The sequence below is a fragment of the Dipodomys spectabilis genome, unplaced genomic scaffold (genome assembly GCF_019054845.1).
Source record: "Dipodomys spectabilis isolate Male_0828 unplaced genomic scaffold, ASM1905484v1 ptg000059l, whole genome shotgun sequence".
In the NCBI taxonomy this organism is placed as follows: domain Eukaryota; kingdom Metazoa; phylum Chordata; class Mammalia; order Rodentia; family Heteromyidae; genus Dipodomys; species Dipodomys spectabilis.
Genome location: NW_024870736.1, coordinates 2,490,538 through 2,510,955, shown reverse-complemented (window position 1 = coordinate 2,510,955; position 20,418 = coordinate 2,490,538). Strand labels below are relative to the sequence as shown.

General features: G+C 42.1%; 2 protein-coding genes across 4 annotated transcripts; both read right to left on the bottom strand.

The window, feature by feature from the left end:
* Positions 1 to 2,323: 2,323 nt before the first annotated feature.
* LOC122108413 (leukocyte elastase inhibitor) lies at positions 2,324 to 8,639 on the bottom strand. Of its 2 annotated transcripts, XM_042680343.1 has the most exons (8): positions 8,550 to 8,639; positions 8,141 to 8,258; positions 7,241 to 7,416; positions 6,031 to 6,168; positions 5,389 to 5,506; positions 3,782 to 3,924; positions 3,400 to 3,567; positions 2,324 to 2,834 (listed from the first exon to the last, which is right to left on the bottom strand). In XM_042680343.1, exons 3-8 carry the CDS (start codon positions 7,406 to 7,408, stop codon positions 2,430 to 2,432), a joined length of 1,140 nt encoding a protein of 379 aa, XP_042536277.1. In that variant the 5' UTR covers positions 7,409 to 7,416; positions 8,141 to 8,258; positions 8,550 to 8,639; the 3' UTR covers positions 2,324 to 2,429. The 2 variants fall into 2 exon arrangements, with proteins under 2 accessions (XP_042536277.1, XP_042536278.1); XM_042680344.1 differs by lacking the exon at positions 8,141 to 8,258.
* A 2,410-nt stretch (positions 8,640 to 11,049) lies between these two features.
* Positions 11,050 to 19,355, bottom strand: LOC122108414 (leukocyte elastase inhibitor-like). 2 transcript variants are annotated; one of them, XM_042680345.1, is made up of 7 exons: positions 19,344 to 19,355; positions 18,024 to 18,199; positions 16,835 to 16,972; positions 16,192 to 16,309; positions 14,582 to 14,724; positions 14,203 to 14,370; positions 11,050 to 12,936 (listed from the first exon to the last, which is right to left on the bottom strand). In XM_042680345.1, the coding sequence occupies exons 2-7, from the start codon at positions 18,189 to 18,191 to the stop codon at positions 12,532 to 12,534; spliced, it is 1,140 nt and encodes a 379-aa protein (XP_042536279.1). In that variant the 5' UTR covers positions 18,192 to 18,199; positions 19,344 to 19,355; the 3' UTR covers positions 11,050 to 12,531. The 2 variants fall into 2 exon arrangements, with proteins under 2 accessions (XP_042536279.1, XP_042536280.1); XM_042680346.1 differs by lacking the exon at positions 19,344 to 19,355 and adding an exon at positions 18,423 to 18,444.
* Between the last annotated feature and the right edge of the window lie 1,063 nt (positions 19,356 to 20,418).

The window sequence follows — 20,418 nt, the reverse complement described above, 5'->3', positions numbered from 1 at the left end:
ACTCTGCAGACCAAGTCTTTAACACAGGTGCCTTTAGGAGAACTTCCAGGATTCAAATGATAGCAAGGAACTCAAGATGAAGAGTTACAGTTTTTCCCTAGATGAGAAAACTTGGAATGTGGCAGGAGTTAGTAAATATTTAAGTGGAAGATGGAAAGGAGGAGGACAGAAAAAAGAAAGGAAAGTAATCTTTCTGATGAGCAATTTACCAGTGTTTTTCTTTTAGTCTGCACAGTCCCTCACTAAAGTCAGTATTTTTCACTCCAAGAACCCCCTTGTGCATGCAGTTTTGGCTTGTCTGAGGGGCTGGTCTGAAGGGCCATGGGATCAGTCCGGCTCACAGAATCTGGGAAAACTGAATTCATGATGACCACCAGCTCATGGAAGTAAAGAAGTGCAGCATTTTGAGCAAAGGAGTACAGTTAGCAAAGGTTTATTGTTAAATTAGACTTTGCCAGAAAACCACGCAGACATCCAGATACACAGGACAAAGAAAAGGTTATTGCCAGTAAAGGGACCAGCAAGACCCCTTCTCATAAGAGAGAAAAAGTCCTGGATATTGTCTCAGGTGACATTTTATAACCTCCAAGATTTGGGGAAATCCTGCTACCTTATATGGTTATAGCTATCCCAAATGAGGGCCCTATCAGGTGACCCCTAGCGTCTGTGAGCTCTCTCAGGTTAGGGGGTAGGGACTAATCACTCATTGCCTTTACTAAATGGGCCTAGTGTTGCCTAGGGAAAGAGCATGCTAAGCTATGAGAGAGGAGACCATTAGACTAACATTTATATTAATACAGTCTTCACCTTAGTATTGTCTACCACACAATTGCACAAAGCCATCTCATTGGCATAAAAACCTGTGTGATGAACGTCCAGAGGCACACGAGAAGGCAGGTGCTCCTAGCTCTTGTCTGTAATCCTAGTTACTTAGGAGGCTGAGATTTGAAGATATAGATTTGAAGCCAGCTCAGGCAGTAAAGTCTATGAGACTCTAATCTCCAATTAAGCCAGAAGTAGAGCTGTGGCTCAGGTGGTAAAGCACTAGCCTAGAGTAAAAAGCAAAGGGACTGGGCTGGGAAAGTGGCTCAGTGGTAGAGTGCTTGCCTTGCATGCATGAGGCCCTGGGTTCGATTCCCCAGCACCACATAAGCAAAAAGAAAAAAAGCCGGAAGTGGCGCTGTGGCTCAAGTGGTAGAGCGCTAAGCCTTGAGCTAAAGAGCTGAGGGATAGCGCCCAGGCTCAGAGTTCAGGCCCCACGACCGGACCCCCAAAAAAAAAAAAAAAAAGCAAAGGGACCATGATCAGGCCTTGAATTCAAGCTCTAGTATCAACATACACACACACACACCCCAACTGGTTACACCCCAACTGATTAAGGAGACTGTTCGCCTGCTACAGTCTTCATTCCTTAGTGTCTTTAAGCTTAAAACGAATGTATACTTCTTTATTCCATGTGATCCCACATGAACTACATTTCATATACCATTCCAACAGCAGAAATAAGGGAGTGTAAGTTATAGCCATCTGGCCCTTTAATTGAAGAGCTGAAGCAGTTGAAGGCTGCCACAGAACAGGAAGTTTACAGAATAACTCAGAGAAATGGGGCCAGACAAGTCTGTCTTAATAACCCAAGCCCTTTACTAGAGTGTTCATCTATGTTTCAATTGCCCTTCTGCTTTGACTCTTCCATCCACAGCCAGTCTGGTTCCTCTAGCTCCTAAAATACTAGGGTAAAATAAAGGACACCTTTTCATGTCACAAAACATGAATGGAACCTGTTGGCAGTTGTATAGAGGTTCATTCATTTAAATAATATTTGATTACTCTGCATCTATAAAATTGATTTCATCTCTTCTTTTTGCTTCATTCTAATTCCAGATTGGGAAATAAGTGACTATTGAAAGTCCTGCCTCCTCAGGGAGATAAGACAGCATGGCAACTTCACAGATTACTACACGGTCAGGAATCTATACATCTGAGTTAATCTTTATTTTTAACTGAAAAGCACCATTCCCAGTTTTTTTTCTTTTCATTGTAAAAATCTCTTGCTTGTAATCCTAGCTACTCAGGAGGCTGAGATCTGAGGTCATCCCTGGCAGATAAATGGGAGAGACTCTTATCTCCAATTAACCAGCAAAAAATGGCAGAACTGGGAGTATGGCTCAAGTTGTAGAGTGCGAGCATTCAGTCAAAAAGCCAAGCAAGAGAAGGAAACCCTGTGTTCAATCACAATACCAGCTCTAACAAAATAAATAATATAAAATTAATGATACAAAAAGGCAACAGGGATGAGTTTATAAATGAAAATGAAGAAAGCGTACCCAGTTCTGGATAGTAATTTTATTGATAAAAATAAATGAAAACCATAACTACTAAAAGCTCAGGAAATAAAGCTCTAAGCTTGACCTTGATTTCCAGGGATTCTTCTAAGGGGAAGAATATCTGCCCAAGAACATGATATTACCAGTGGGGTTGTGCCGGATAAGGAAAAGGAATGGATGGTCAGCTGTGAACTCTTCCTCATGCATCAACATGCAAAAGACAGCAATGCCTGCAGTGGCAGCTGCTGCCTCAGTACCCTCCTCATTCACTTCCACAAAAGATTTGTGGACAATATTTGATATGAAAAGATCTCTGGCTCCTGACATGCCAGACAGATCAGCCTTGCTACTAATAAAGAGATCCTGTACTCCCAGCCGGGCTAGATCAGAGTTGAGCATATAGGTTTCTTCCAGTTTGAATCTGGGCAATTTGACGTGAACCTCAGTCTTTGCCAGATTCGCAGGTTTGGTCCACTCACGCAGTTTGTCCAGAGACAACTGCTTCTCAATCTGAAATAAGAATAAGGCAAAAGGAAAAAGTGAAAAAGATTTTACATAAGCAAATAAGCACTAATCAAATCAATGGGGATACAATAACAATTGCTAATAGGTTTCCTTTGTTTTGTGCTCAAACAGATTCTATTAGAAAGATTTCATTTTTGTTTGCCAATTGGTGCAATAGAACAAAAATATATTCTAAGCCAATAAGATGCAAGAATAGGAACTTTGAACATTGAACAGATCATCTATCTACAATGGAAACATTATGTTAAGTTCATATTAGAAAATAAGCCTAACAGCAGCAAATCATCATTAACATTATCATAACAAGGGTAGTGATGATGATGATGATGATGATGATGATGATGACCAAAAAATTAAAGTAATCCCTCAAACAAGTTAATGCTGATGGGCTAGATATACAATGAAATAGCAAAGAATTGGTATGGGATGTCCGATAACATCAGTGGACAAATACCAAGCACCTATGATGAAACTTATACACAAGAACATTTGCCTAAGCATAGCAGTATAGCAAAAGGAAACAGGAATCAGGAAATTGGCAGTGGGTTACCTTCTTCAGACCTGTGGACTCATCCTCAATGTCATCAGGCAGCAGAATGACCATGCTGAGCTCCTCGCCCTGGTAAGGCAGCTCCAGCACCCGGCACTTCAGGTCCTGGATGTAGCCAAAAGGAAACTTTTTCTTCTGATACATCATCTTCACTGTTTTCGTGTCTTTCTGAAACATTAAGAAAAATGCCCTAGTTATGTTCTGTTCTTTTACAGCAAAGAGTAATTTAGAGGCTGGAGTTTTGGTTTCACATAGAATAATGGGAATAGCAAATGGGACACTTGGATTTCATGCCCAGAGGACACACACACACACACACACACATACACACACACACACAACTCAACCCAGAAGGCATTTCTGGACATTGGCATCTCCTGACCTTGTTCAGTCTGAACGGGGCATCGGTTGTGTCTTCTTTCATGAATTTCTCCTGCCAGTTTCCTTTGAAGTAGATGGCATTCACTAGCACAAGTTTGGTCATGGTATCAACCGTACCTGCAGCCAGTAGTTCTGGAATTTTCCCTGAGAAGATAAAGTGAGCCTACTGAAAACTCTATGTTGGAATTCCAAGTTTGAACAGACAATTTGGCTGCACTGAAATGTGATTCAAACGTGTATGCTCCAATGTATTTTCCTTTAACTCAGTATTAACGAAGCCCAACTGGTTCTTTTGACTTTAAACACAGCAATGTGAGAGACAGACCAGGGTGGCATGCAAATAGGTCATGATGGGGCTTGGAGAGCAGCTCAGGAGGAGAGCAGAGCATGTGCGTAGCACGCACGGGACCTGGATTTCATTCCCTGTATGAAAACCAAAAGTTCATTAACGCCAATCAAATGTCCTGAAAGGCTAAAATTAGGGAAAATGCTCCTTTCCTGACTGTATCAAATCAAGAAGCATTAATATGAGTGGAAATTACTGAAAAATATCCTTAATGAGAATGTTAATAATCACTTGTAAATGCTTTTCAAATCTGGTAAATGGAAGCCTACTTTAAGAAATAATTTTGATAAATATTCACAAGGTAAAACAATCATTCTCCTAACAAAATCTCCACCCACATTATGGGTAAAGGAGGCAACATTTTCCAGTAGCAGGGGACTGGTGTTTAGGAATTCTTTGGGTAGATTCACTCACATAGGAACAATAGTAGATGAGAGTTTCTTTTAATAAATTAATTGACCCTGATAATAAGTCTACCCAACCCACTGCTCCTGATTTACCGGACAAGAGGTTGGTAAAAGTATTAATTGCTACAATGGTTTTTAAATATTGATTTCATGTATTCCATGAAATTTAATATGAATATTAACTACTTGGAGGTAGACACTTTATTCCTTTTACTCCGTATTCAGTGTTGGTTTCAACTTTAAAATGGAGTTTAAATGACTGACAAGAGGAAAATATTTAGTTGCTTCAGTTCCCCTCTCATGGATTGCTAATAAATGACAGTTTGTCCACAAATGAGCATTACAAAACTTAAGTCCAGGAAGTGGCATCTAAAGGGAAGTGTGTATGAATCAGGATTTGGGAAGGGCTGGGATAAAGAAATAAGATGCAAGGAAGGAGGGCGGATGACAGAACGGGCCTGCACAAGATGAGACTACTATTGCTAGGAAGTGGCCTTATGAATTCCAGATTTTCTCCCCAGCCCTTCTCAATACTGGAAAGTGGTGGAGTCTTTAATAGGTGGGACTAAGTGGAAAGTGTTCAGACTACAAGACCAGAAAGGAGGGATAACCTTCAAGGGATTGTGGGACACTGGTCTCTTCCTTTCCCTTGTCCTTCCTACTTTCTTTTCCTATCCAGCCATGAAGTAAATTCACTCCTCTGCCACATGCTCCTGCCATGAGGAACTGTGCTGCCACTGGAACAATCAATCGTGGGCTGACTAAACAACCTTTTCTTTACACAAGCTATCTCAGGGAGATGTTACAGTAAGGAAATGCTGGCTAACAGAGACTCCATGATGCCCAATCTCTTACCTTCTGTCTGCCCTTTGACCCATTCATTTATTGCCTTCCTGGACTCCTCAGAGCCATGCTGAAAATCCACACTGGCCAACTCAGCACCATACATTTTCTGAGTTGAAGCCAAGAACTCCTATGTCAAAAATCAAGAAGAAGTCAAGAATCACCCCTCCTATGCACAGGAATAATTTCCCAGAATTCTGGAAAGTGAAAGAATTCAGCAGAAAAGGCTACATTTCATTGAACACAAAAACTCTAAGCCCTACACTTTTTATTTTCATCAAACATAGTAGCATTATATTTTGTATCTCAACCATTAAGGGTTCATTGTGGTAGGGCTAAGTTTAATACACTCTGGTGCTATATAAAGTTTACCAATTTCTTTTCAATGCTTGAGCTGACATTTTCCTAAGTGGGCAAATAACAATAGTACTTTGGAAGGGAATGACAATATTGCTTTAGTAGAATAACAGGACTGAGCTTTTTACTAAGCAAATGAAAGTCCAAAAAAAGGAAGTGCTATATGCCACACATTCTCATTCTATATTGTTTGTATAAATATTAAAACTACTAAAGTGCCTTTTGTGCCTTGATTTTTACAGGAAAGCATCTCAACTATCCAGTGGAATTATGTAGTATGGAAAATAAAGCACATACCGGGAGGAAATTATATGTTTTCTCTCCATATAATCTGTTAGCAACTTTCAGAATATAGGGACTTCCATGTTTATTAATCGCAGCATTCAGATCTTGAAATCTGGAATGAATGTCCTCAACTTCATTGAAATGAAAGGTCTGAAAGAAAGAAAACGTTCTACAGATTACTATTTGTTTTGAAATTTCTAAATGAATCCCTAGGTTGGCTTCCATCATGTTTTTATTCATTTCTCTGTGTGTGTGTGTGTGTGTGTGTGTGTGTGTGTGTGTGTGTGTGTGTGTGCGTGTGCATTGGTATTGTGGCTTAAGCTCAGAGTCTAGTTATCTCCCTTAACTGCTCTGCTCAAGGCTTGCCATCTATGGCTTCAGCCATCAGAGCTTCACCTTCCCAGAGAACAGTGCCATCTGATGTACGGTAGGCATGTTAGAAAGTTCTCCACTTTTACCATTCTTTCCTAGGCTTCAAGAGAACGCAGAGTTCTCTCAGAATTCTAGAAAACAGAACGTTACGGAAGATGAGAAACAGGGGTGTCCTTTCTCTTGCTGAAACAGTCATCTCTCGGTCCTTTGGCCAAGGGCTTGGTCCCACTCACCAACCTGTCCAGCCTCCCACACCCCACCTGCCACAGGAATCTTGTGCTGCTCCTAAGTCCTGAGCCAGTCCCCTCTAACACACAGAGTCAAGCTTTGGGAACAGGCTAGACAGTTGTCTTTTTTTCCCAGTCCCTGAAAGAAGGCAATACCACCAACTTCTCATTATCTTTTGTGTGTTTCCCATATCTCCTCCCTCGAAGGTTTAAAGGTGATTCCATAGAACAGGCATTACTTATGAGTAGTTAGATATCATATGCAAAGCACAGCTGGAAACTACTAGACAAGGAGACGTGAGGACCCAGGAAAGCTGAGATATTCAGTCTTGGAAATAAAGCCCTTGGTGGCACAGGAACATCAGTGGATTTGCTCACTGCTATATCCTAGGCAAACCAATACACATTGCTGCCATATAATATAATAAGGGCTCAGTGAGGATCTTCATGAAAGGCTGCTCTTGGGCTTTTAGGAAAACCTGACCTAAACACGGACCATTGGTAAACACAGATCAAACCATGGTTTCAGAAAACACATTAAGAGTTCAGAGGTGCCACTTTTTGACCCCAGTTCTGGGTTTAGCAGAGAATAGCAGAGAGGGACCAAGTTTCCTGCTGCTGACCTTGGAGAGCTGTGCTGCAGTGTTGCCTCTGCACCCCAGAAGAACCATGGCCAAGGCAGATGAAATGCTGAAGGGAGAGATGAAGATGTTTCCTGTTGGGTTGTTTTCACTCAGAGCCAGGAACAGGTCCAAGGTGAAACGGGTGTTGGCAGTGCTCAGGTGCTCCATGATGAAAGCTGGAACACAAAGTGAAGGCCGCAGGCTGCCCACTGCCCATGCCATCACGAGGGATGCCCCCTGGCCCTGTCAACATCTCAGCTTGTGCCACCCACCGCTTAACACCCTGGAACTTGGACCTCAGCTCATCCCCACCCAAGAGCACAAGAATTCTCTCCCATGTACACAAAGGTGGGGCTGGACCTGAGCCATGACACAATGCCAGATTCCTGCTGTTCTCACCTGCTGGACAGGTGTCTCTGACAACCCAGCTCCCCAGCTCCTCCAAACTGCTAGGTTTAGGAGAACACACATAACTGTCCCTCTCGTACAAGTCTCATTCATTTGGGGAATGAATCCCTTGCCTGCATTTGCTGAAATAAGAGTGCTTTGACTAAAAGATCATAGCCATCTGCTACCCATTAAAACAATTTCTGGGAAAGATGGAATTATAATGAGCAATAGAATTCATTTGGTCATTCCTAAACATCAAGGTCCAAAGTCTTAGTGGGTGTAGAAGTTGTGGGTTTGGGAAGGCAGCCTATCTAGGGTCAGGGAAGGCTGTTAGGCAGGGAGGCTGGACACAATGTCCTCTTCCCTTGTGCAGGGAAGGTAGTGTTTGCAATGATAGGTTCTGGCTGGGGATCGGGGTCCCTATGGATCAACCTTGGACCCCTCTGGACTCTTACAGACTGAGTTTCCCAAAGCAGAGCAAACAACATCGGTGCTCAGCTCACTTCTCACCTTTGCTGAGGAATGACCTCTGGATGGCACTGGCTTCCTTTCCTTCTCTGAGGTGGAAGGGAGAAGCAGACCCGCCCTCTGCTGCTGGGAAGTCCCACACAGCTCAGCCAGGAAGGAACTACAGGGAAAGAAAACCAGATCTCAGCTTTGGGTCTGCACTGGCCAGCATCACCTTCCCCCCTCCGTGTCAGCAAGGCCGGCCTGGCAGTGTGCCCTGGGCCTGGAGGCTGCCTTGCCAAGGGATCTCCTGCGGCAATCCTCACCAGCTGGGATCATGCGCTGGGGCAGGGGCTAGGGGGCAGGGTAGATTGCTGTTGGCAAGGAATGAGCGCCTCTGGGAGCCCTTGAGAGGCTCAGCGGGGTCTGCCTTTCCCTCCCAGGTCACCTCCCTTGTGGCAGCCTTCCTTACCCTCTGCACAGCTGCTTGGGCTCCCAGGATGTGGGTCCAGGAGGAGCCTGGATCAGGCCTGCAGTCCTTATAGTCCCTGGAAGGGGTGTGTCTTCCCGGCAGGCCCCAGGGACACTGCCCTTCCCATGGTGACTGCTGAGAGGCGGGGCTTTCAGGGTTGGCTAAGTAACTGCCTAAGTGTACAAGGGCTGCATGACTCCTGCTTTAGGCCATCAACACCTTTCTAGACTGTTCCTCAAATTTCTGCCAAGAACTTTAAGCTGTTTCTTTCTAAGGTGAATGATGGTGTTTCTTCTTATATGGGAAACTATGTACTCCAAATTCTAGGGTAGGATTTTTTTTTTTTTTTTTGCTGGTGTGTGTGGGGGTGTAGTGGAGGGGAAATCCAATTTGAGGCCTTCTGTGCAAACGGGGGTGTTGGGGGTGCAGTGAGAGGAGTGGCCACAATACCACAGAATCCGATCCAAACTTCTGACTTTACTGCCTTCCACCTACCAATGCGTTCAAAGGACTGCACAGCCTGGGTGACACAGCACATAACTCACACTGTGGGAACAAATATTTTTTACTCAATCATGCAATCCTCCTCCAAATATGAAAATAAACTCTCAAGATTGAGAATCACAGGCCACAACTGTTTCCCTGCAGAAAAGTTCTCCCCAAGTAAAATCAGTTTGACTCCTTTTTACATCTGGATATGAATTTCATCAAGTTAATAGTGCTTATGAGCACAAAATGTCTGTTGTGTCAATAGCCAATATATGAAAACAATCCAGATGCCCTACTACAGATGGATCCACAAATTATGGTACCTGTATACAATGGAGGTTTATACAACCATTAGAAAGGATAAAAGAATGGCATTTACAGGGAAATGGACAGAACTAGAACAAATCATGTTGAGTGAGGTAAGCTAAGATCAAACAGACAATGGAGTATATTCTCCCTGATAGATGTTAAATGTTAAAATGCAATGAGATATGACAAAGTAAAACAGGACTCAAATTACCCATACACAGTGAGACCAAAACAGGACAGTCTTAGGAGAAAAGCACCAAATTGCAATACCCAAGCACCCCTTCATTTCTATATAAAATAGACATATTAAAAAGAAACCCAAAGAGAAGGAAACAAAGTATCTCTTCTTACTTTATCCTATCAAATTTTAGACGACTCTGTATTCTTTACTTCATAAATGGTGATTACACATGCACAACTGAGGGAAGGTAGGAGCAGAGCGCAGAATCAGTGGAAAGCAGGTGAAAAAATACAGTGGAGGGGCCCATCAGCTGCACTGGACATTGATGGAAGTGAATTAAACAACTCAAGGGCGATGATGGGAGGAAGGGAATAAGAGAGAATGAGGGAACAGCAGATACTAAGCAAAAGGAAAGAAACATACATATCACCCAATTTGAAAAAAAATAGTATGGTTCAAGGTCATAGAGTTCATAAGCATGGTAAATTAAGATAATGATGAATATCATTGTGCAAGTTAATAGGTGTTTGCGATTTTAAAATACAAAACAAAACAATATAAAAACAAACTAAAAGGGGTAAAAAAAAAAATCTGTTTTGAAACTTCTCCTTACTTGCTTGCAAACCTCATCATGGAAAATGACCAAAAAGGAAAAATTTTGTTTAGTTTGTATGAATCATACCATATGGGTTGATAGTCTTTTTGTGATTATGAAGATTTGTTTCTAGCTGCGTGCCAGTGGCTCCTGCCTGTATTCTAGCTAGTCAGCCTGTTAGAAAAATCCTTGAGAGTCTTCTCTCCAATTAACCAGCAAAAAGCCAGAAGTGGAAATATGGTTCAAGTGATAATGTTCCAGCCTGGAGCAAAAAAACCTAAACAAGATGTGGAGGCCTGAGTTCAAGCCCAAGTACCAGAAAACCTCCCCCTCTCAAAAATAAAAACAAATGATTAAACAAAAAACCAGATGAGAAGATCACAATAATGAGTGACAAAAATATTCTCTATTTTAAAAAAGCCCTTGAAATATTCCCTTGAACAAAAGCCTGAATAAGTTCAGTAAACTTAAATAATAATTAAGCTTGTATATTTATAGTTTATTAGAACAAAGAAATCAATGCTTCTTTAAAAAAAAACCAGAGCAGTCTTTTTGTGGTGCTCATACTGGGACTTGAACTCAGGGCCTTACTTTAGCTTCTTTCCTTGAGATAAGTGCTCTACCACTTGAGCCACACCTCTGCATCCAGATTTTTGCCTATTAATTAGAAATAAGAGTCTCAAAGACTTTGCTGGACAATCTGGCTTTGAACAGAGATCCTCAGATCTTAGCCTCCTGAGTAGCTAGGATTATGGGGGAGAGCTACCAGGGCCTGGCTCTGAAACCAATACTTCTTAACAAGCAGTCAGTTAGCTGGCATAACTTGATCAAGTTACTACTGTTCAGAAGCACTGGATAGCAACCTCATAGTCAGAAGGCCAAGGGCAAAAGGCTGTTTCTTTTAAAAATATAATTTTATTGTTATTATTCAGGTGTTGTACACAGCGTTTCCATTTCACAATTCAGGTAGTGCAAACATTTCTTTTTAGACAATGTCACCCCTTTATTCACTTTTCCCCAGTTTTACCCTCCCACCCCTGCCCACAAAGTTACTAGTTCATTTCCCACTTAAATGTGTCCTAAATACCATGATTGCATTTGTTAACCATTCCTCCTTCCCTTCCTGAGTCCCCCTTTGCACCTGCTAAGAAGCAGAAAAAGGAAACACACATTAGAACAACAGCAATGAAAAAAAAAAACATGCAAAGACCACTACCACCACCACTAAAAATATATTTCCGTTTCCTATAACTCATGTTGATAATATGTGTTCAGAATTATGCCTTTGGGTTGGTTCCTTCCCTTCTGGTATCCTCTTTTGGCCTCCCTGTGTGAGAACGCCTAGATACCTGTATAATTTGTTATGTCCCCATAATTCACATCAAGCTTGCACATATGAGAGAAAATATGCACCATTTGTCTCTCTGAGCTTGGGTTACCTCACAACAGGATTTGCTCTAGGTCACTCCATGTCCCTGCAGAGGATATAATCTCCTTTCCAACGGATGAGTAAAATTCTCTTTTGTGTATATACCACATTTGTTTGATCCACTCATGTATTCTAGGACATCTGGGCCACTTTCATAACTTGGCCATTGGAAAGGCGATTTGTAAAGATAAAATCCAGACATGGTACTGGGAAAGGGACTCAGTAGTAGAGCACTAACTTAGCGAGCCTGGGGCACTTTGGACAATCCCCAGCACAATGAAGAATGGAGGGAAAAAAGGATGGAGGAAGGTAGGAAGAGTGTACATAGGTTCATTCATTTAAACAATGTTTGATTACTTTGTAAAATTGATTTCATCTCTTCTTTTTGCCTCATCCTAATTCCAGACTGAGAAATAAGTGATGATTGAAAGTCATGTCTACTGTGAGAGAGCATGGCAACTTCACAGACTACTACATGGTTAAGAATCTATACATCTGAGTTATCCTTTATTTTTAACTCAAAAGCACAATCACTGTATTTTTTTCTTTTCATTGTAAAATCTGTTGAATATAATCTTAGCTACTCAGGAGGTTGAGATCTGAGGAATAAAAATTCAAAGTCAGCCCTAGCAGATCAATGGGAAACACTCTTATCTCCCATAAGCCAGCAAAAAATAAAGGCAGAACTGGAGTATGGCTCAAGATGTAGAGTGCCACCATTCAGAGAAAAAAGTCAAGTTAAGAAGAGGAGGCCCTGTGTTCAAAGGCCAATACCAACACCAACTAAACAAGTATTCACCTAAATAGTACAAAATTAATTATATAAAAAGCCAAGAGGGATGAGTTTTTAAAGGAAATTGAAGGTAGCTTCTGGATAGTAATTTTATTGGTAAAAAATAACTGATAATTTTAACTATTAAAAGCTCAGGAACTAAGACTATATTCTTGACCTTGATTTCCTTGCCTGAGACTCTTTCTTCTAAGGGGAAGAATATCTGCCAAGGAACAGGATGTTATCTGTGGGGTTGTGCCAAATAAAGAAAAGGAATGGATGGTCAGCTGTGAAGTCTACCATGTGTGGCCTCGAGAAAAAGGTGGCAACAACTCCAGTGGCAGCTGCTGCCTCTGTACCCTCTTCATTCACTTCCACAAAAGATTTGTGGACAATATTTGATATGAAAAGATCTCTGCCTCCTGACATGCCAGACAGATCAGCCTTGCTACTAATAAAGAGATCCGGTACTCCCAGGTGGGCTAGCTCAGAGTTGAGCACATAGGTTTCTTCCAGTTTGAATCTGGGTAATTTGACCTTGACCTCAGGCTTTTTCAGCTTCACAAGTTTGGTCCACTCACGAAGTTTTTCTACAGTCAAATGCTTCTCAATCTGAAATTAGAATAAGGCAAAAGGAAAAAGTGAAAGGGATTTTACATAAGCAAATAAGCACCAATCAAATCAATGGGGATACAATAACAATTGGTAATAGGTTTCCTTTGTTTTGTGCTCAAACAGATTCTATTAGAAAGATTTCATTTTTGTTTGCCAATTGGTATAATAGAACAGAAATATGTTCTAAGACAATAAGATTCAAGTACAGGAACTTTGAACATGGAACAGATCATCTATCTACAATGGAAATATTATGCAAAGTTTACATTAGAAAATAGGCCTAACTCTCCATCAAGCATGTACCCATTGAAAACTTAGTCTAGGATGTGAAGGGTAAACCAAAGGAGGAGGCTGCAATGCTTGGTAAGAAATGTACGCATTATCCTGCCCATGTAATTGTAACCCCTCTGTACAGTATGTTCACAAATAAAATTAAATTAAATTAAAAAAAAAGAAAACTTAGTCTATGTGAATTATAGTAAGAATGAATAATGTTAGGACATGATTAAAATATACAATGAAATGTCAGGGTTTAAAAAACTTTTTCTTCAGTAAAATAATCCTCATCTTATATACTTTTCTCTAAGGCAATTGAAGAGACTTTCCATGACTGTCACAAACAAATATTACTTTAGTATCAATCTGTAAACTTTCCTGATCACATCAGCCCACTGAAAATGCTTGGCCATCTTATCAATTTCAACGTAGGATTTCTGTATGGAGATAAAGTTCAGAGGCAGAGCACTTGCCTAACATGCACAGGACCCTGGGTTTGGTCTCTAGCAATGCTGATAATAAAACAGGCTCCTGTCTATAATTGAAGCTCCTCAAATGACTGAGATATGAGGATTGAGGTTTGAAGCCAGCCCAGGCAGAGAAGTCCGGAATATTCCTCTATAATTAAGTACCAAAAAGCTTGATGTAGAACTTGATGTGGCTCAAGTGGTACAACCATAGCCTTGAACAAAAAATAACACAGGAAACTTACACAGGTGCTGATTTCAAGCCCCAGGATCAGCAACAAATCATCATCCTCATCATAACAAAAAAGTGATGATGAGAATAAAATTAAAGCAGGGCCTCAGAGAAGTAAAGGCTGATAGGTTGTATTTACAGAGAAATGGAAAGCATTGGCATTGGATGTCAGATAACGTCAGTGACAAATACCAAGAACATACCACGGAACTTACACACAAGAACAATTGCCTGAGCATAGCAGTATAGCAAAAGGAAACAGGAATCAGGATATTGGCAGTGGGTTACCTTCCTCAGACCTGTGGACTCATCCTCAATGTCATCAGGCAGCAGAATGACCATGCTGAGCTCCTCGCCCTGGTAAGGCAGCTCCAGCACCCGGCACTTCAGGTCCTGGATGTAGCCAAAAGGAAACTTTTTCTTCTGATACATCATCTTCACTGTTTTTGTGTCTTTCTGAAACATGAAGAAAAAAGGTCCTAATTATTTTCTGTTCTTTATAGCAAAGAGTAATTTAGAGGCTGGAGTTGTGGTTTCACAGTAGAGTAATGGGAACAGCAAATGGGACACTTGGATTTCATGCACAGTGCACACACACACACACACACACACACACACACACACCCCTCAACCCAGAAGGCATTTCTGGACATTAGCATCTCCTGACCTTGTTCAGTCTGAACGGGGCATCAGTTGTGTCTTCTTTCATGAATTTCTCCTGCCAGTTTCCCTTGAAGTAGATGGCATTCACCAGCACAAGTCTGGTCATGGTATCAACCATACCTGCAGCCAGTAGTTCTGGAATTTTCCCTGAGAAGATAAAGTGAGCCTATTGAAAACTCTGTGTTGGAATTCCAAGTTTGAACAGACAATTTGGTTGCACTAAAAGGTGATTCAAACGTATATGCTCCCATATATTTTCCTTTAACTCGGTGTTAACAAAAGCCCAACTGGTTCTTTTGACTTTAAACACAGCAATGTGAGAGACAGACCAGGGTGGCATGCAAATAGGTCATTGATGGGGCTTGGAGTGCAGCTCAGCAGTAGTACAGAGTATGTGCATGAAGTCCTGGATTGCATTCCCTGCATGAAAACCAAAAAGTTCATTAAAACCAATCAAATGTCCTGCAAGGCTAAATTTAGGAAAAATGCTCCTGACCTGGACTATGTCAAAACAATAAGCATTATTTTGTGAATGGAAATTTCAGAAAATCATCCTTAATGAAAATGTTTATAGTCACTTGTACATGTGTTTTCAAATCTACTAAATGGAAACTTACTCTAAAAAATAATTTTAATAAATATCCACAAGGTAAAACAATCATTCTCTTCAGCAAAGTGTCTACCCAAAGCTACAGACACAGCAGGGAACAATTTCCTGTTGTATTGCACAGGTGTTCAGGTGTTTTCTGAGAATACTAATGCACATAGGGACAATATTAGGTTAATAAATTAATTGAGCCCTGATAGTAAATTTACCCACCACATGCTCTTGATTTACTGGACAAGAGGTTGGCAAAAGTATTAACAACCATAACCATTTTTAAATATTGGCTTCATGTATTCCATGAAATTTCCTATGAATATTAACTATTTGAGGGCAGGCGTGTTATTCCTTTTATTCTGTATTGAGTGTTGGTTTCAACTTTAAAATGTAGTTGGAAAGAACTGACAAGAAAATATTTAGCTGCTCCAGTTCAATTTTGTCTATATTTCCTCTCTCTTGGATTTCTAGTAAATGACAGTTTGTCCACAAATGAGCATTACAAAACTTATGTCCAGGGAGTGGCATCTAAAGGGAAGTGTGTATGAATCAGGATTTGGGAAGGGCTGGGAAAAGAAATAAGATGCAAGGAAGGAGGGTGGATGACAGAAAGGGCCTGCACAAGATGAGTCTACTATTGCTAGGAAGTGGCCTTATGAATTCCAGATTTTCTCCCCAGCCCTTCTCAATACTGGAAAGTGGTGGAGTCTTTAATAGGTGGGACTAAGTGGAAAGTGTTCAGACTACAAGACCGGAAAGGAGGGATAACCTTCAAGGGATTGTGGGACACTGGTCTCTTCCTTTCCCTTGTCCTTCCTACTTTCTTTTCCTATCCAGCCATGAAGTAAATTCACTCCTCTGCCACATGCTCCTGCCATGAGGAACTGTGCTGCCACTGGAACAATCAATCATGGGCTGACTACACAACCTTTTCTTTACACAAGCTATCTCAGGGAGATGTTACAGTAAGGAAACGCTGGCTAACAGAGACTCCATGATGCCCAATCTCTTACCTTCTGTCTGCCCTTTGACCCATTCATTTATTGCCTTCCTGGACTCCTCAGAGCCATGCTGAAAATCCACACTGGCCAACTCAGCACCATACATTTTCTGAGTTGAAGCCAAGAATTCCTATGTCAAAAATCAAGAAGAAGTCAAGAATCACCCCTCCTATGCACAGGAATAATTTCCCAGAATTCTGGAAAGTGAAAGAATTCAGCAGAAAAGGCTACATTTCATTGAACACAAAAACTCTAAGCCCTACACTTTTTTATTTTCATCAAACATAGTAGCATTATATTTTGTATCTCAACCATTAAGGGTTCATTGTGGTAGGGCTAAGTTTAATACACTTTGGTGCTATATAAAGTTTACCAATTTCTTTTCAATGCTTGAGCTGACATTTTCCTAAGTGGGCAAATAACAATAGTACTTTGGAAGGGAATGACAATATTACTTTAGTAGAATAACAGGACTGAGCTTTCTACAAAGCAAATGAAAGTCCAATAAAAGGAAGTGCTATATGCCACACATTCTCATTCTATATTGTTTGTATAAATATTAAAACTACTAAAGTGCCTTTTGTGCCTTGATTTTTACAGGAAAGCATCTCAACTATCCAGTGGAATTATGCAGTATGGAAAGTGAAGCACTTACCGGGAGGAAATTATATGTTTTCTCTCCATATAATCTGTTAGCAACTTTCAGAATATAGGGACTTCCATGTTTATTAATCGCAGCATTCAGATCTTGAAATCTGGAATGAATGTCCTCAACTTCATTGAAATGAAAGGTCTGAAAGAAAGAAAACCTTCTACAGATTACCATTTGTTTTGAAATTTCTAAGTGAATCCCTAGGTTGGCTTCCATCATATTAGAGTGTTTTTATTCTAAATTTATTCATTTCTTTGTGTGTGTGTGCGTGTGTATTGGTATTGTGGCTTAAGCTCAGAGTCTAGTTATCTCCCTTAACTGCTCTGCTCAAGGCTTGCCATCTATGGATTGAGCCACCAGAGCTTCACCTTCCCAGAGAACAGTGCTGTCTGATGTATGGTAGGCATGTTAGAAAGTTCTCCACTTTTACCATTCTTTCCTAGGCTTCAAAAGAAGGCAGTGTTCTCTCAGAATTCTGGAAAACAGCACATTATGGAAGACGGGGACGCACGGGTGTCTTTTCTCTTGCTGACATTCATCTGTTGGTACGTTTTTGCCAGGGGCTGGGTCCCACTCACCAACCTTCCCAGCCTCCCACACCCCACCTGCCACAGGAATCTTGTGCTGCTCCTTAGTCCTGAGCCAGTCCCCTCACACACAGAGTCAAGCTTTGGGAACAGGCTAGACAGTTGCCTTTTTTTCCAGTCCCTGAAAGAAGGCAATACCACCAACTTCTCATTGTCTTTTGTGTGTTTCCCATATCTCCTCCCTCGAAGGTTTAAAGGTGATTCCATAGAACAGGCATTACTTATGAGTAGTTAGATATCATATGCAAAGCACAGCTGGAAACTACTACACAAGGAGACGTGAGGACCCAGGAAAGCTGAGAAATTCAGTCTTGGAAATAAAGCCCTTGGTGGCACAGGAACATCAGTGGATTTGCTCACTGCTATATCCTAGGCAAACCAATACACATTGCTGCCATATAATATAATAAGGGCTCAGTGAGGATCTTCATGAAAGGCTGCTCTTGGGCTTTTAGGAAAACCTGACCTAACCACGGACCATTGGTAAACACAGATCAAAACATGGTTTCAGAAAACACATTAAGAGTTCAGAGGTGCCACTTTTTGACCCCAGTTCTGGGTTTAGCAGAGAATAGCAGAGAGGGACCAAGTTTCCTGCTGCTGACCTTGGAGAGCTGTGCTGCAGTGTTGCCTCTGCACCCCAGAAGAACCATGGCCAAGGCAGATGAAATGCTGAAGGGAGAGATGAAGATGTTTCCTGTTGGGTTGTTTTCACTCAGAGCCAGGAACAGGTCCAAGGTGAAACGGGTGTTGGCAGTGCTCAGGTGCTCCATGATGAAAGCTGGAACACAAAGTGAAGGCCGCAGGCTGCCCACTGCCCATGCCATCACGAGGGATGCCCCCTGGCCCTGTCAACATCTCAGCTTGTGCCACCCACCGCTTAACACCCTGGAACTTGGACCTCAGCTCATCCCCACCCAAGAGCACAAGAATTCTCTCCCATGTACACAAAGGTGGGGCTGGACCTGAGCCATGACACAATGCCAGATTCCTGCTGTTCTCACCTGCTAGACAGGTGCCTCTGACAACCCAGCTCCCCAGCTCCTCCAAACTGCTAGGTTTGGGAGAACACACATAACTGTTCCTCTGGTACAAGTCTCATTCATTTGGGGAATGAATCCCTTGCCTGCATTTGCCTGCAATAAGAATGCTTTGACTAAAAGATCATAGCCATCTGCTACCCATTAAAACAATTTCTGGGAAAGATGGAATTATAATGAGCAATAGAATTCATTTGGTCATTCCTAAACATCAAGGTCCAAAGTCTTAGTGGGTGTAGAAGTTGTGGGTTTGGGAAGGCAGCCTATCTAGGGTCAGGGAAGGCTGTTAGGCAGGGAGGCTGGACACAATGTCCTCTTCCCTTGTGCAAGGAAGGTAGTGCTTGCAATGGTAGGTTCTGGCTGGGCATAGGGGTCTGTATGGATCAACCTTGGACCCCTCTGGAATCTTACAGACTGAGTTTCCCAGAGCAGAGCAAACAACATCTGTGCTCAGCTCACTTCTCACCTTTGCTGAGGAACGACCTCTGGATGGCACTGGCTTCCTTTCCTTCTCTGAGGTGGAAGGGAGAAGCAGACCCGCCTTCTGCTGCTGGGAAGTCCCACACAGTTCAGCCAGGAAGGAGCTACACGGAAAGAAAACCAGATCTCAGCTTTAGGTCTGCACTGGCCAGCATCACCTTCCCCCCTCCCTGTCTGCAAGGCCGGCCTGGCAGTGCAACCTGGCCCCGGAGGCTGCCTTGCCAGGGGATCTCCTGCGACAATCCTCACCAGCTGGGATCATGTGCTGCGGCAGGGGCTAGGGTGCAGGGTAGATTGCTCTTGGCTTACAGAGGCAAGGAGTGGGCGCCTCTGGGAGCCCTTGAGAGGCTCAGCGGGGTCTGCCTTTCCCTCCCAGGCCACCTCCCTTGTGGCAGCCTTCCTTACCCTCTGCACAGCTGCTTGGCCTCCCAGGATGTGGGTCCTGGAGGAGCCTGGATCAGCCTTGCAGCCCTTATAGTCCCTGGAAGGGGTGTGTCTTCATGACAGGCCCCTGGGACTCTGCCCTTCCCATGGTGACTGCTGAGAGGCGGGGCTTTCAGGGTTGGCTAAGTAACTGCCTAAGTGTAGAAGGGCTGCATGACTCCTGCTTTTAGGCCATCACCACTTGTCTAGACTGTTCCTCAAATTTCTGCCAGGAACTTTAAGCTGTTTCTAAGGTGAATGATGGTGATAAAATGTGTTACTTCTTATATGGGAAACTATGCACTCCAAATGCTAGGGTAGGATTTTTTTGGGGGGAGGCTGGTAGTGCAGGGGAAATACAATTTGAGGCCTTCTGTGCAAACTGGGGGTGTGGGGGTGAGAGGAGTGGCTACAATACCACAGAGTCCGTTCCAAACATCTGACTTCATTGCCTTCCACCTACTAATGTTTTCCAAGGACTGCACTGGCTGGGTGACTCACACTGTGGGAACAAATATTTTTTACTCAATCATGCAATCCTCCTCCAAATATGAAAATAAACTGTCAAGATTGAGTAGCACAGGCCACAACTGTTTCCCTACAGAAAATCTTTCCCCGTGTAAAATCAGTTTGACTCCTTTTTTACATCTGGATATGTAATTCCACCAAGTTAATTCTTAAGGGCAGGAAACTCTGTTGCCTTACTTCTTTTTTTGCTTCAAAACCTCATCATAAAAAATGGCCAAAAAGAAAAATCTTGTTGTTTTGTCATCTTTTTGTAAATATGTGAATTTGTTTCTAGTCATGTGCTAGTGGCTCCTTCATGTATTCTAGCTAGTCAGTCTGGGCAGAAACATCCTTGAGACTCTTATATCTCCAATTAACCAGCAAAAGCCAGAAGTGGAAATGTGGTTCAAGTGACAATACTTCAGCCTTGAACAAAAATGCTAAGCAAGACCTGGAGGCTCTGAGTTCAAGGCCCAGTACCAGAAAACCTTTGCCTTTCAAAATCAAAAACAAGGAACAAACTGAAAACCTATGAGATGATCACAGTAAT

What these genes read in the sequence shown, in the direction of transcription:
- LOC122108413 (XM_042680343.1), bottom strand. Translation starts at nt 7,408, where the DNA reads ATGGAGCACCTGAGCACTGCCAACACCCGTTTCACCTTGGACCTGTTC. An exon ending in CTGCAGCACAGCTCTCCAAG is followed by an intron (nt 6,169 to 7,240) that starts GTCAGCAGCAGG and finishes TCTTTCTTTCAG; the next exon opens with ACCTTTCATTTCAATGAAGT. An exon ending in CCCCGTTCAGACTGAACAAG is followed by an intron (nt 3,568 to 3,781) that starts GTCAGGAGATGC and finishes TTAATGTTTCAG; the next exon opens with AAAGACACGAAAACAGTGAA.
- LOC122108414 (XM_042680345.1), bottom strand. Translation starts at nt 18,191, where the DNA reads ATGGAGCACCTGAGCACTGCCAACACCCGTTTCACCTTGGACCTGTTC. An exon ending in AAACATATAATTTCCTCCCG is followed by an intron (nt 16,310 to 16,834) that starts GTAAGTGCTTCA and finishes TTTTTGACATAG; the next exon opens with GAATTCTTGGCTTCAACTCA. An exon ending in GGTCAAAGGGCAGACAGAAG is followed by an intron (nt 14,725 to 16,191) that starts GTAAGAGATTGG and finishes TTATCTTCTCAG; the next exon opens with GGAAAATTCCAGAACTACTG.